At 41.8% G+C, this 14,341-nt stretch overlaps 1 protein-coding gene across 1 annotated transcript in view; it reads left to right on the forward strand.

The window, feature by feature from the left end:
- The first annotated feature begins 593 nt into the window (after window positions 1-593).
- LOC122541279 (complement C4-A-like) overlaps window positions 594-14,341 on the forward strand; it is a 128,292-nt gene continuing 114,544 nt past the window's right edge. Inside the window, exons 1-3 of the mRNA XM_043677903.1 lie at window positions 594-744; window positions 5,093-5,285; window positions 10,505-10,685. Of these exons, the coding sequence (XP_043533838.1) occupies window positions 680-744; window positions 5,093-5,285; window positions 10,505-10,685 (439 nt within the window). The 5' untranslated portion in view covers window positions 594-679. The remainder of the gene's footprint in view (window positions 745-5,092; window positions 5,286-10,504; window positions 10,686-14,341) is intronic.

Here is a 14,341-nt window from a genome sequence, read left to right on the forward strand (position 1 = left end):
TGAACCCTTTTCTTCTATTCCTCTTGAAGTATTTACATTGAGCATGAAGCAGGAAATGTGCAGGGAGAGAAGCAGTACTTATGGCTGCCTTGTGGCACAAGTGGTTAGCAGTGTCAGGGATCTGGATTCTATCCTACCCTTGCGTAACTGCCTGTGTGCAGTCTGCATCTTCTCTTCAATCTGAGTGGGTTTCCACTAGATCTTCCTGTTTCTTCCTGCAGTCCAAGGACGTGCAGGTTAGGTGGATCGGCTGCAGTAAAAACTCTGTATGAGGTTATGGAATTGAGCTTTGTGCAAGTGAGATGTTCTTCAGTGGGCAGGTACAGAATTGATAAGCCAAATGGCCTCTTTCTGTTCTGTAGGGTTGCTATGCTTCTATGACACATAATTACAATGTATAACAATCCCCACTCAGAACTTTGAGATTCTTATTTGGTCTAAACTTCCAACATGTTTTTAATCTTTATTATATTTGTCCAACTGTTCCTTTCAAATTACAGCAATGTGAAGTCATTCAGACGCCAAACAGGATTGCATGAAGTGAATAATTAATTGGCGATCGATATTATTGACAGTCTGTATTTACATGGAGGAGTGACTTAGATCTTTGCAGTTAAACGTATTGATACATCTGGAATTGTCTATCAGTTTCGCAGAGAGTCTGGTTTCCATTTTCACTATGAAGGTGTTACTTCTTCTCTGGTGTCTTTATGTGGTTGCATCAGCAACTGAGCGAGCACCTTCGTAAGTACATTAATATAGTTTCTAATCCTGGTTGCATACATCTGGAAACTATGAGGCAGGTTTATTGGTTTGGTTGCAACCCAGAAGTTGTACAGACAATATCAGCTAGATCGATCAGGAGCTGCATACCTTCTAAGCACTGTGTGCATCAACGCAAACGTTAAAAAATTCATGAACAATGCAAGTCGAAGGATTAATAGAAAGCGAACCTTCCTTTTTAGTCATCATTGCCATTAAAGTTTATTCCTTGCCATGGTTAAAAATTATTTCCAAGCACCGAGTACCTAGAATACAAATTTAAATAACATCCAGTATGTAGGAATGATTTTGTCTTCAAATAGAAATTTCCAGTGCCTTTACGCAATATCATTTTGTATTTTCCTAATTACCTGCTGTCTTTCTGTAGGACATGAGGAAGTCACAATGGAACTGTTAGGCCCATACACTCATGCCTTGCACAATCTGAAGTCCAGTAGGAATTTTATACAAATAATATTTCCCAGTAATACATTTCACAATTTCCAATTGTTTTGTTGTCCCCCAAAATAAAATCAGGAGCATGTTACAACTATGCTTATGGCTATAAAGTAGCAATTCTGACATTAGAAATCCCTGTGTAGAGGATTAGTCTTTGAGCGAGTAAGCTTTATAAGGTGCAACTGTTGGCAATGAATTCATAAATGCCTCACTAAATCCTGCATAGTAATCAGATCTGCTGAACCAGAGAGGTCATTGTCTTGAATATCTACCCTCTTTTGCTGTTTGCTCATTCTGACTGATTGTGTGAACTGGAATAAATTGTGTGAATACCTGGAGACATGAATTTTGAACAACTCGATGTAAATGCATTTCCATATATAGGTTTGCTGTATTCTTTTGCAGGATGTGAATATCATTGGCTGGCCAACATTTTTATTGTCCATTCCTAATTGCCCTTGAAGGTGGTGGTGAGATGCCTTTTTGAACCATGTCAGTCCACCGGTAGGTGTAGTCCACCTGACCCACACGCCGTTAGGGACCAAATTCTAGAATTTTGACCCAGTGCCAGTGAAGCAACGGTGATATATTTCAAGATGGTGAATGGCTTGGAGGGGAGCTTGCAGATGGTGGTGTTCCCATGTATCCACTGTCCTTGTCCTTCGAAAGGGAAAGGTTCGTGGGTTTGGAAAGTGCTGCCTGAGGATCTTTGGTGAATTTCTGGGGTGCATCTTGCAGATAGTACACACTGCTGCTACTGAATGTCGTTGGTGGAGGGGGTGGATGTTGGCCCTGTGTGAAAATCAAGCAATCTGTTGTCCTAAATGATATCAAGCTTATTGAGTGTTGTTGGGGCTGCACCCATCCAGACAAGTAGGGGGTATTCCATCATACTCCTGGCTTGTGCTTTGTAGAGGGTGGACAGTATTTGGGGGGTTAGAAGATGAGTTACTTGCCACAGTATCCCTAGTCTCTGACTTGTTCTTGTAGCCATTGTGTCTGTGTTGAGTCTTTGGTCAATGGTAACCCCAAGGTTGTTGTTAGTGGGGGATTCATTGATACAATTGAATGTCAAGGGGTAGCGATTGAAATGGTGATTTCCAGGCATTTGTGTAGCATAAATGTTACTCACCACTTATCAGTCCATATTGTCCAGAGCATCTTGCATTTGAACATAAATTGCTTCAGCATCTGGGGAGGTGAAAATGTGTTGCTGGAAAAGCGCAGCAGGTCAGGCAGCATCCAAGGAGCAGGAGAATCGATGTTTCGGGCATGAGCCCTTCCTGAAGAAGGTCTCATGCCCGAAACATCGATTCTCCTGCTCCTTGGATGCTGCCTGACCTGCTGCGCTTTTCCAGCAACACATTTTCAGCTCTGATCTCCAGCATCTGCAGTCCTCACTTTCTCCTCAGCATCTGGGGAGTCATGAATGATGCTGGACATTGTGCGATCATCAGCAAACATCCTCACTTCTGATCTTCTGAAAGTCATTGATGAAGCCTCTGAAGATCATTGGACCTCTGGGTAACTCATGCAGAGATGTCCTAGAGGTGAGATGACTGACTTCTGACAACCACAACCACCTTCCTCTGTACCAGATATGACTGTAACCAAAGAAGAGTTTGCCCCTGATACCAATTGATTTCAATTTGGTTTGGGTGCCTTGATGCTACACTCATCGAATGCAGCCTTGATGTCAAGGGCTGTCAGTCTTGCCTTGTTTCTGGAATTCAGCTTTTTTCTCCATGTTTGAACCAAGGCTGTAATGAGGTCAGGAGCTGAGTGACCTTTGTAGAACCAAAATTGGGCATCACAGAGCAGGTTATTGCTCAACAGATGTGTTTGGTTACACTGTTGATGACACCTTCCATTACTTAACCAATGATGGAAAGTAGACTGATGGATGGCAATTGACTGGGTTGAATTTGTTCTGCTTTTTTTGTGTACAGGACATACCTGAGCAAATTTCCACATTGCTGGGTGGATGCCAGCATTGTAGCTGTGTTGGAACAGCATGGCTGGGACGGCAGCCCATTTTGGGCCACAACTCTTCAGGACTTTTGCCGGAATGTTGTTTGGGCACATTGCCTTTGCAGGACCCAGTGTCTGCAAACATTTCTTGATATCACATGGAGTGCAAAGCATTGGCTGAAGATGGCTATCTGTGATGATGGGTACTATAGAAAGAGGCCAAGATTGATCATTCATTGGGCACTTGTGACTATTGATTGTTGTGAATGTTTCAGCCTTTCCTTTTGGCTTGGGCTATTCCATCATTGAGGATGGGGATACTTGCAGAGCCTCCTCCTCCAGGGAGTTGTTCAGTTGTCCACCACTATTCACGACCCAATGTCACAGGAGTGCAGAGCTTAGATCTGATATGTTGATTGGTGGGATCATTTACTCTGTCTATCACTTGATGCTTAAGCTGTTTGACATACAAGCCGTTTGGTAGTTTCACCAATATGACACCTCACTTTAAGATATGCCTCATGCTACTCTTGACAATCACTCCTGCACTCTCCATTGAAGCAGGATTGATACCTGGTTTGATGATAATAGCTGAATGGAGGATATGTTTAGCCATGAGGTTACAGATTGTGTTGGAGTCCAATTCTACTGCTGTTAATGGTCCACAACACCTCATGGATGCCCGGTCTTGAGGTGCTAGATTTGTTCAAAGTCTGTTCCATTTAGCACACTGATACCGCCACACAGCAAGTTAGATGGTATTCTTAATGTGAAGGTCGGGCTTCATCACCACAAGGAGGTGCTATGGTGGCTCAGTGGTTAGCCCTGCTGCCTCACACCATCAAGGGGCCTGTGTTCGATTCCAGCCTGGGGTGACTGTCTGTGTGGAGTTTGCACATTCTGCCCATGTCTGTGTGGGCTTCCACTGGCTGCTCTGGTTTCCTCCCACAGTCCAAAGATGCGCAGGTAAGGTGGATTGGCCGTGCAAAATTGCCCATAATGTTCAGGGATGTGTGGGTTAGTTGCATTAGTCAGGGGTAAATGTAGGATAACAGGGGAGTGGAATGGGTCTGGGTGGGTTATTCTTCAGAGAGGTTGGTGTAGACTTGTTGGGCTGAAGTGCAGGTTTCCACACGATGGGGATTCTATGGTCACTGTTACCGATAATGACATAGACAGATAACTTGACTCTTGACTGATTTTGTGTTGAAGTGGATATTAGTAATCGAGAAAATCAAGGTACTGAATCAAAGTGTAAGTGCTTATTATTCACTCATAATGCCATCCTAAATGAATCTGAGCATCTCTAATATACTGCACACATCAATAGGAAGCTACTTACTGGATTCCAAGGAGATGATCAGTAAAAGAAAGACAGATTGCTATATAATGTATTAATACCACAACAAAAAGAAAATTTTTAACAGCAACAGAATGAAAATAAGATCTCTTTTGGATCAAAAATTTCAAAAGGATGTAGGGGATCAATAAAAACTTGGTGCCTGCCTTCTTCCACTGATTTCAACTATAATATGTACTTATGCAGTACCTTGAATGAAATACCCCAGACTGCTTTGCAGTTCTGATCAACAAATGTAATTTGACAATGAACCCGCCAGGAAACGTTAGCACATTGTAACCGAAAGCTCGGTTTAATGTTAGGTTTTAAAAAACAAACTAAGTGGGCAGTAATGAGACTTCACAGGGAATATCAGAGTTCAGAGTTGTCAGTCTTGGAGAGTTTAAAATAGAGATGAACAAAAGTCCATAACTGTGAAGGGAAAATATAGTGGTGGGATATTGGACCAGAGGTAATTCCAAGAGAGAGAGGGCACATCTGTGTGGGAAGGTTACTAGAAAAAAATGTAATTGTACTGATTTATTTTGGCTTTTTTTCCAGCTATCTGATTACTGCCCCGAATATCATTCACATTGGGGTGGAGGAAACTGTCACTATTCAACTACATGATGGCATTGACACTGTTCACTTTCAAGTTTATTGCTGGGACATAATCAGAAGGAAGAAATGTTCAGAGACGGCATTTTTTACACTAACTTCAGCAAACAATTTCCAGGAGACAAAAACAATCATGGTGAGTCCCCAACAAAATATAATTCAGAATAAAGATCGAAGTTGAATATTTAGATGTTTCAAATGCACATTCCAAAATATGCATGCAACATTTATCGTTCAGCACACTCGCCAGAATGGCGTCCCTGGCGCAAAGAACAAAGCGTGATTAAAGAAGTCAATTTTAATCCTTCTTGCAAAGTGGGAAACGAAGATGGAGATATGAAGGCAGGATATTAAATAGAGATGGATCCTGACCGTTGTAATCTAGACCCATAATGGTGACAGCATGTCAAATTTTACTTTCCCTGAATGGCATTCACAATAATTTAACAGTGTATGTAATCGTGAGATCAGGCAAGACATCACATGTGGTGCATCCCAAACATTCATATCCACAAACCATCTGACCTGATGAAGGAGTGGCGCTCCGAGAAGTCGTGCTTCCAAGTAAACTTGTTTGACTATAACCTGGTGTTGTGTGATTTTTATCTTTGTCCAACCAAGTCCAACACCAGCATCTCCAAATCTTGGCAACCTTCAATTGATTTCCTTCAATTTTACCCTTTCGGTGATCCATTTTTAGAGTCATAGAGTCTGGCAACATCGTTGTGTCTTATTCTATGAAGACAGAAACCAAACGCATGATCCCAGTATAATTTCTTTGGCTTCTGACTGCAGGTGATCTGGATTTGTCCTCATAAATCATTATTTTCTTCTGTACATATTTTATTGAACATATTTTCTTCTGTACATATTTTATGGTCAATTATCATGCTAGGGGAAAGTGAGGACTGCAGATGCTGGAGATCAGAGTCGAGAGTGTGGTGCTGGAAAAGCACGGCAGGTCAGGCAGCATCTGAGGAACAGAAGAATCGATGTTTCGGGCATAAGCCCTTCATCAGGAATGATTCTGTAATTTTATGTTCAAATTCTAAATTCAAACATTTAGCCCTCCATTGCAGCATTTGAAATTGTCTCCAATCCTCACCCTTGATGCATCTTTTAGCCAATGTTAACTGTCTCCTCCCTGGACCTAATGGTATCTGTATTCCAAATAGCACTCTCTGCCAACAATGGAGTCGTGGGGCAGAAAGCAAACATGCATTTTTGGAGGCATCTTGCACACTGTTCCACAGCTTTTTATGTCATTGTGTCATTCACAAATTAGACCTGCATCTGCACAGAAACACACAACATTGAAACACTATTTGGAGGGCTGGGGCAGGGGTGGTGTGCTGTGTGTTTGGGTCAACCACTTGTTAAAGATTCTCCAATTTATTCTTGCTAATTATCAGTTTTTTAAACTAATGTTTCATTTTATTCGATTCAGGCTTCGAGGTTCGGATTCAAATAGTTACCACTTTATCTTAACAAAGTGTTCCATCATGAAGCACACTGGGGAACCCACGCAACAAGCTGGTTCCATTTAATATTTTCTTATTGCACTGTGCACAGTCTGGTTGTTTCCTCAATGTATTTTTTCAAGCAGAATCATCATGTGCACACTACAGGAAATTCCCCTCCATAATTCAATCACTCGTTTTGTTTGTCCAAACTCTATGTGATTAAAGTCACCCATGGTTACAATTGTACTCTTATCGCATGTATTTCTAATTTCAGCTTTAATGTCCTCCAGGAGGTCTCCACTATTATTTTGAGGCTTATAGATTTTTCCAACAACATTTTCAGCAGCTTAGTGTTTCATATCTTGATGCATACAAATTCCACATCATGATTTCCTGAAACAAAAGTCTTCCTCAGAGTATACTCTACTCCTCTATAAACCCAACTCTCTTTACTTTCTTGTCTCTCTTTGAATACGCTGTGAGTTGAGTACTGATCCTTGGTCGACCTTCAGTCATGCCTCTGCAATCTCAAGTACATAATATGATATATTATATTATATTATATCTATTGTTGCTGATGCCTCATGCACATTATTGCTAATTATCCATATATGAAGAAACAAGTATTTAGACTTGTTATCTTCAATTTTGCTTGAAATTTTCTTTTTTTTTAATTTTCCATGATGGTCCAATCATTCCTCCTTGTTTTATTCCACATTGCAATTTTGCTTCTTACATTTGTCCATTGATTCTAATCTTCTTTCCACCTCTTCTGCTTCCTTGCTTAGCTTTCTACACCCTGTAACACTCTTGGAAAACATTAGCAAGCACCATCTCTTCCCGAACTGAGATCACTGGTGTCTGTCTTGCCCAGATACCTCCAACCTTCTTTTACTAGTTCTATCTTGCCCCGAACATGCCTAGAATCTTACTCCCACATCTCCTAAATAATCATCTGGCTTACACTTTTAATTTTGTTCTTGTGAGCAGTATCACTGGAGGTAATTCTGAGAGTACTGCAATTGGGATTCTTCCTTTCAATTTAAGGGCGGCATGTTGGCACAGTGGTTAGCACTGCTGCCTCACAGTGCCTGAGACCCGGGTTCAATTCCCGCCTCAGGCGACTGACTGTGTGGAGTTTGCACATTCTCCCCGCGTCTGCGTGGGTTTCCTCCGGGTGCTCCGGTTTCCTCCCACAGTCCAAAGATGTGCAGGTCAGGTGAATTGGCCATGCTAAATTGCCCGTAGTGTTAGGTAAGGAGTAAATGTAGGGTTATGGGTGGGTTGCGCTTCGGCGGGTCGGTGTGGACTTGTTGGGCCGAAGGGCCTGTTTCCACACTGTAATGTAATCTGTAATCTAATCTAATCTTAAGTACTAACTCTATATATCTGGCTCTAGGACTTAATCACGTACCAATGTGTACCACAGCCATTGGCCATTTGCCCCCAACCTTCAAAGTATTGTGCTGCTGCTCTGAAACATGCTTGAATCTGGCAATAGGGAGGGACCACATTCTTCTGGAGTCTCTCTTTCTTTCTGGTCACTAAAATGTGGAGATGATATTTCCCCACTGCTCTGCTTGGACCCAACATCCTTTTGGACCCCATGCCAATCATTGGAGCACCAAACATAAAAGTTAACCTGAAACTTCTCTACTCCAACATATCACATTTACACCATACACAACATCCCCTCTGTCACACCAGATAGAAACATTTAGTCCATTTTGTCTGTGCTGACCTAAAGACACCTAGATGCCCTTTCTAATGTCATGCATAGAGCCTGGTCTTGCAGTTTACAACACTTGAGGTGTAGGTTCAGGTATTTTTAAAAAGATCTGTGTCTCTGCTTTTATCGCCAACTCTAACAGTGAATTACAGACACCCACCACCCTCTGCCACCTTCCCTCAACCTTTGCCACTTATCTTGAACCCATGACCACTACTTTTTTAACTCTCTACCAAAGGAATATACTCCTCCTCTCTACTGTACATCTCCCTCTTAAAATTTTGTATACCTCAATTATGTCATTCTTCAGCCTTCTTTGTTTGAAAGGAAACAACTTCATCATGGCTACAAGTTTTGATTCCTGGCAACATTCTAGTAAATCTTTTCTGCACTGTCTCCACAGCAATTATATCATTCCTGTCGTGTGTTGACCAGAACCTCACACAATACACCAGATGTGGCCTCACCAGTATCTGATACAGTTTCATCATTCTATTCATAATTTTGTGTTCCATAATATTGCCAGTGAAGGAGTGCATTTCATATGACTTTATTCCTATCTTATTTCCATGTACTGCTACCTTTAGGGACCTGTGTACTTGCACACCAAGATGCATCAAATTCAATCAAATTTGGAAAGCATTAGGTTCCCTTAACAAAGCCATGCTGACTATTCCTGACAAGTCTGTCTTGTCAGTCAATCTGATCACTTAGGATTGATTCTAACAATTTGACTACCACAGAAAGTAAGACAAACTAGCTTACAACATTATCCTCAGAGCATTCAGTATATCGTCCCTTGTTTCTTTTGACAACCTAGGATGTTATTTATTTATCCTTTCACTTTCAAGTTGGTAGTTTCCTGAAGTACTTCACTTTGAGTATGCTTAATTTAATGAATAGTTCACACTTATTCTTAAGTAGAATACTGTCATCATTGTCTCCTTTGAAAATAAAAGTGAAAACTGTGTAACACACTCGATGGGCTGTGTTAACTCTGTTTTTTGTAACTCAAAAAATATAGATAGAAAAAAATGATTCAACATTGGGGGTGGCACGGTGGCACAGTGGTGAGCACTGCTGCCTCACAGCGCCAGAGACCTGGGTTCAATTCCCGACTCAGGCGACTGTGTGGAGTTTGCACATTCTCCCCATGTCAGTGTAGGTTTCCTCTGGGTGCTCCGGTTTCCTCTCACAGTCCAAAGATGTGCAGGTCAGGTGAATTGGCCATGCTAAATTGCCCATAGTGTGAGGTAAAAGGGGTAAATATAGGGGAATGGGTGGGTTGCGCTTCGGAGGGTCGGTGTGGACTTTTTGGGCTGAAGAGCCTGTTTCCACACTGTAAGTAATCTAGATCTAAATTTGAACATTTACTGGGTAGTTCTTGCTTTCTACAGTCGCACCATTATACATCGACAGATATTCAATTGGCAACAAATGTTGTGACTTCTTTTCCTTTGTTTAGCAAGAAACAAGCTCTACAATCTCCACCTGATTCTGCTTTGTAATTATAAACGGACTAATACATTTCATGAAATAAAAGAAAAACAGAAAACACTGGAAGTACTCAGTACATTAGGAGAGCTGTAATGACAAAGAAAATCATTTCCACATTTGAGTCCATCTCTGAAAAGAATGGGGAAAACTGAAATATTTGATTGATTTTCAAGAAGGATTGGTGAGGGCACTTATGTAATTGTGTAATTAGAAGTAAAAGAAAAAGAAATTGACATTAAGCATGGTTTTCATGCTGAAGTCGATAATTAATCTTCAGACATATTTGACATCTAAATGAGCTGGAATACGTTTAATATATGAGTATTCTTATTTATTTGATGGTATTTAATTTATGGGTTCCGTACTGTTATTTCAAACTGATGATTTGGTCTTTGAAGCAAAACATCAGGAGGAGGAAATGAATGACATGAAAAATATTGAGAGTGGGATACTCTTTGGAGGGTCGGTGTGGACTTGTTGGGCTGAAGGGTCTGTTTCCACACGATAGAGATTCTAAAAAAAATTGTAACAGAAGGAAAAAGAAAGGTAAAAAAAATGTCTTAAATATAAAGCAAAAAGTATTGGAGAAGCAGAAGCAGAACTGGCAGCGATTGTGGAATAAGAAATAGAATTAACATGTGTACATGTCTTTGTTCACACTTGCAGGTTTCTCCAAAGAAGGTAAAGGAGCTTTCTCTGTGGCGACGTCGGCAAAAGTATATTTACCTGGCCGCTGAGAGTCGGGAACTTCTCCAGCAGCGAAGGATGGTCCCTATCAAACTGTCTGACAAAAAGGGTTACATTTTCATTCAAACCGATCAGCCAGTTTACACCCCCGGCCAAACTGGTGAGTCCCACAGTGCATGAGGTATTGGGGTTTTAGGTGAGCTCAGAATTGTAAATAGGTCTGATCAACACGAACAGATATAATAACAGTTAATATAACAAAACCAACAAGGGAACTTGCAATTCTTGACGTTGAACTTAAAACTAGCTATGTATGTACACGTGAAAGTACATATCCCTTTTGAGGTGCGTTTGGGTTTCTAAGTGCCATCACAACTTGAAAGGGTTCAGTCAAAAATAGACAAGGATGTTGCTATGGCTGGAGGATTTGAGCTAGAGACAGAGGTTGAATGGGTTGGGGCTGTTTTTGGAGGCTGAGGAGAGACCTTATAGAGGTTTATAAAATCATGAGAGGCATGGATAGCATAAATAGACAAGGTCTTTTCCCTCGGTGGGGGAGTCCAGAACTAGAGGGCATAGGTTTAAGGTGAGAAGGGAAAGATATGAACGAGACCTAAGAGACAACTTTTTCACACAGAAGGTGGTGCATGTATGGAATGAGCTGCAGAGGAAGTGGTGGAGGCTGGTACAATTACAACATTTAAAAGGCATCTGGATGGTAATATGAATAGGAAGGGTTTGGAGGGATATGGCCAAGTTATTTCAATGTAAGGGGCCTAACAGGGAAAGCAAATAAACTCAGAATATGGTTAGAAGCTGGAATATCATAGCAATTATAGAAACATGGCTCACGGATGGACAGGACTGACAACTTAATGTTCCAGGATGCAAATGTTACAGGAAGGATAGAAAGGGAGGCAAGAGAGGAGGGTGAGTCGCGTTTTTGATAAGGGATAATGTTACAGCTGTACATAGGGAGAATATTCCCAGAAATACATCCAGGGAAGTTACTTGGGTGGAACTGAGAAATAAGAGAGATTTGTATCATCAATAGTCACAGATGAAGTGCTGGAAGACTGGAAGTAGGTTAACGTGGTACCACTATTTAAGAAAGGTGATAAGGACAAGCCAGTGAGCCTGATGTCGGTGGTGGGCAAGTTGTTGGAGGGAACACTGAGGGTCAGGATTTTCATGTTTGGAAAGGCAAGGACTTATTAGGGGTAGGCAGCATGGCTTTGTGCGTGGGAAATCATGTCTCACTCACTTGATTGAGTTTTTTGAAGAAGTAACAAAGAAGATTGGTAAGGGCAGAGCGGTGGACATGATCTATATGGACTTCAGTTGGAGAAGGTTCTCCATGAGAGACTTGTTAGCAAGGTTGGATCTCAGGGAATACAGGGAAAGCTAGCCATTTGGATACAGAATAGGCTTGAAGCTAGAAGACAGAGTCATATAGTTGTCGAGTCATAGAGATGAACAGCACGGAAACAGACTCTTCGGTCCAATGTGTCCATGCCAACCAGATATCCCAACCCAATCTAGTCCCACCTGCCAGCACCCGGCCCATATCCCTCCAAACCCTTCCTAATCATATACCCATCCAAATGCCTCATAAATGTTGCAATTATACCACCCTGCACCACTTCCTCTGGCAGCTCATTCCATACACGTATTATCTTTTGCGTGAAAAAGTTGCCCCTTTGGTCTCTTTTATATCTTTCCCCTCTCATCCTAAACCTATGCCCTCTAGTTATGGATTCCACAACCACAGGGAAAAGACTTTGTCTATTTATCCTATCCATGCCCCTTATAGATTTGTAAACCTCTATAAGGTCACCCCTCAGCCTCCGATGCTCCAGGGAAAACAGCCCCAGCCTGTTAAATCTCTCCCTATAGCACAAATCGTCCAACCATGGCAACATCCTTGTAAATCTTTTCGGAAGCCTTTCAAGTTTCACAATATCTTTGTGATAGGAAGGAGACCAGAATTGCACGCAATATTCCAACAGTGGCCTAACCAATGTCCTGTACAGCCGCAACATGACTTCCCAACTCCTGTACTCAATATTCTGACCAATAAAGGAAAGCATAGCAGACGCCTTCTTCACTATCCTATCTACCTGTGACTCCACTTTCAAGGAGCTATGAACCTGCACTTCAGGGTCTCTTTAGAACATAGCACAGTACAGCACAGAACAGGCCCTTCAGCCCAGGCTGTTGTGCCGACTGTTGATCCTCATGTAAGGTAAACCTAATGTATGAACCCTCAAATTTCTGTGACCATATGCATATCCAGCAGTCTCTTAAATATCACCAATGACCTCACTTCCACAACTGCTGCTGGCAACGCTTTCCATGCTCTCACAACTCTCTGCGTAAAGAACCCGCCTCTGACATCCCCTCTATACTTTCCGCCAAACAGCTTAAAACTATGACCCCTCGTGTTAACAATTTCTGCCCTGGGAAAACGTTTCTGGCTATCAACTCTATCTATGCCTCTCATTATCTAGTACACCTCAATTAGGTCCCCTTTCTTCCTTCTTTTTTCCAATGAGAAAAGTCCGGGCTCAGTCAACCTCTCTTCGTAAGATAAGCCGGCAGAGGAGGTTTACCGGCAGCATCCTGGTAAACCTCCTCTGAACCCTCTCCAAAGCATTCACATCTTTTCTATAATAGGGCGATCAGAACTGGACGCAGTATTCCAAGTGCAGTCTAACCAAAGTTTTATAGAGCTGCAACAACAATTGGTCAGCAACATTCCCTAGGACCCTAAGTGTGTAAGTCCTGCTATGATTTGCTTTCTCAAAATGCAGCACCTCACATTTATCTAAATTAAACTCCATCTGCCACTTCTCATCCCATTGGCCCATCTGATTAAGATTCCATTGTAATCTGAGGTAACCTTTTTCCACTACACCTCCAATTTTGGTGTCATTTGCAAACTTACTAACTATACCTCTATGCTCACATCCAAATCATTTATGTCAATGATGAAAAGTAGTGGACCCAGCACTGATCCTTGTGGCACTCCACTGGTCACAAGCCTCCAGTCTGCAAGAACACAGCGTCAGAGGCTGAGAGGTGACCTTATAGAGATTCATAAAATAATGAGAGGCATGGATAAGATAAATAGACAAAGTCTTTTTCCTGGGGTGAGGGAATCCAAAACTAGAGGGCATAGGTTAAGGGTGAAAGGGGAAAGATATAAAAGAGACCTAAGGGGCAACTTTTACACACAGCGGGTGGTGTGTGTATGGAATAGGGGAAGTGGTGGAGGCTGGTACAATGGCAACACTTAAGAGGCATCTAGATGGGTATATGAATAGGAAGGGTTTGGAGGGATATGGGCCGGGTGCTGGCAGGTGAGACTAGACTGGGTTGGCATATCCAGTCGGCATGGCCGATTTGGACCGAAGGGTTTGTTTCCATCTCTATGACTCTATCAGTGACGGTGACTGTTTAAGTGGGTCTGAGTTTGTTTGCAAACATGATTGCACCTGTGCATGTGTGCAGACTGAGCATCTATTTATCATTCAGGAACTGGCAATTGGTTATTTGTGTTTATGTTAATGTTTCTCTAAGACTTTTGTCTTATTTGTGTGAATGTAACTGTGAATGTGTCTGTGTTAATGATATTTTTGTACCTTTGAGTGTCTTCTGTATCTGTATGTAGGTGTGCATGGCTGGCTGACGGAGTATATCATACTCCGTGTCTTTGTGAATCGCTGTGAGTAATTGTGCAGAAGGTTTGATGACAGCATGTTGGTGACTATATGTGACTGGTGTCTGTATCTGAAAAGTAGCAGTGTGATTCAA

Source organism: Chiloscyllium plagiosum, chromosome 37, assembly GCF_004010195.1.
Source record: "Chiloscyllium plagiosum isolate BGI_BamShark_2017 chromosome 37, ASM401019v2, whole genome shotgun sequence".
In the NCBI taxonomy this organism is placed as follows: domain Eukaryota; kingdom Metazoa; phylum Chordata; class Chondrichthyes; order Orectolobiformes; family Hemiscylliidae; genus Chiloscyllium; species Chiloscyllium plagiosum.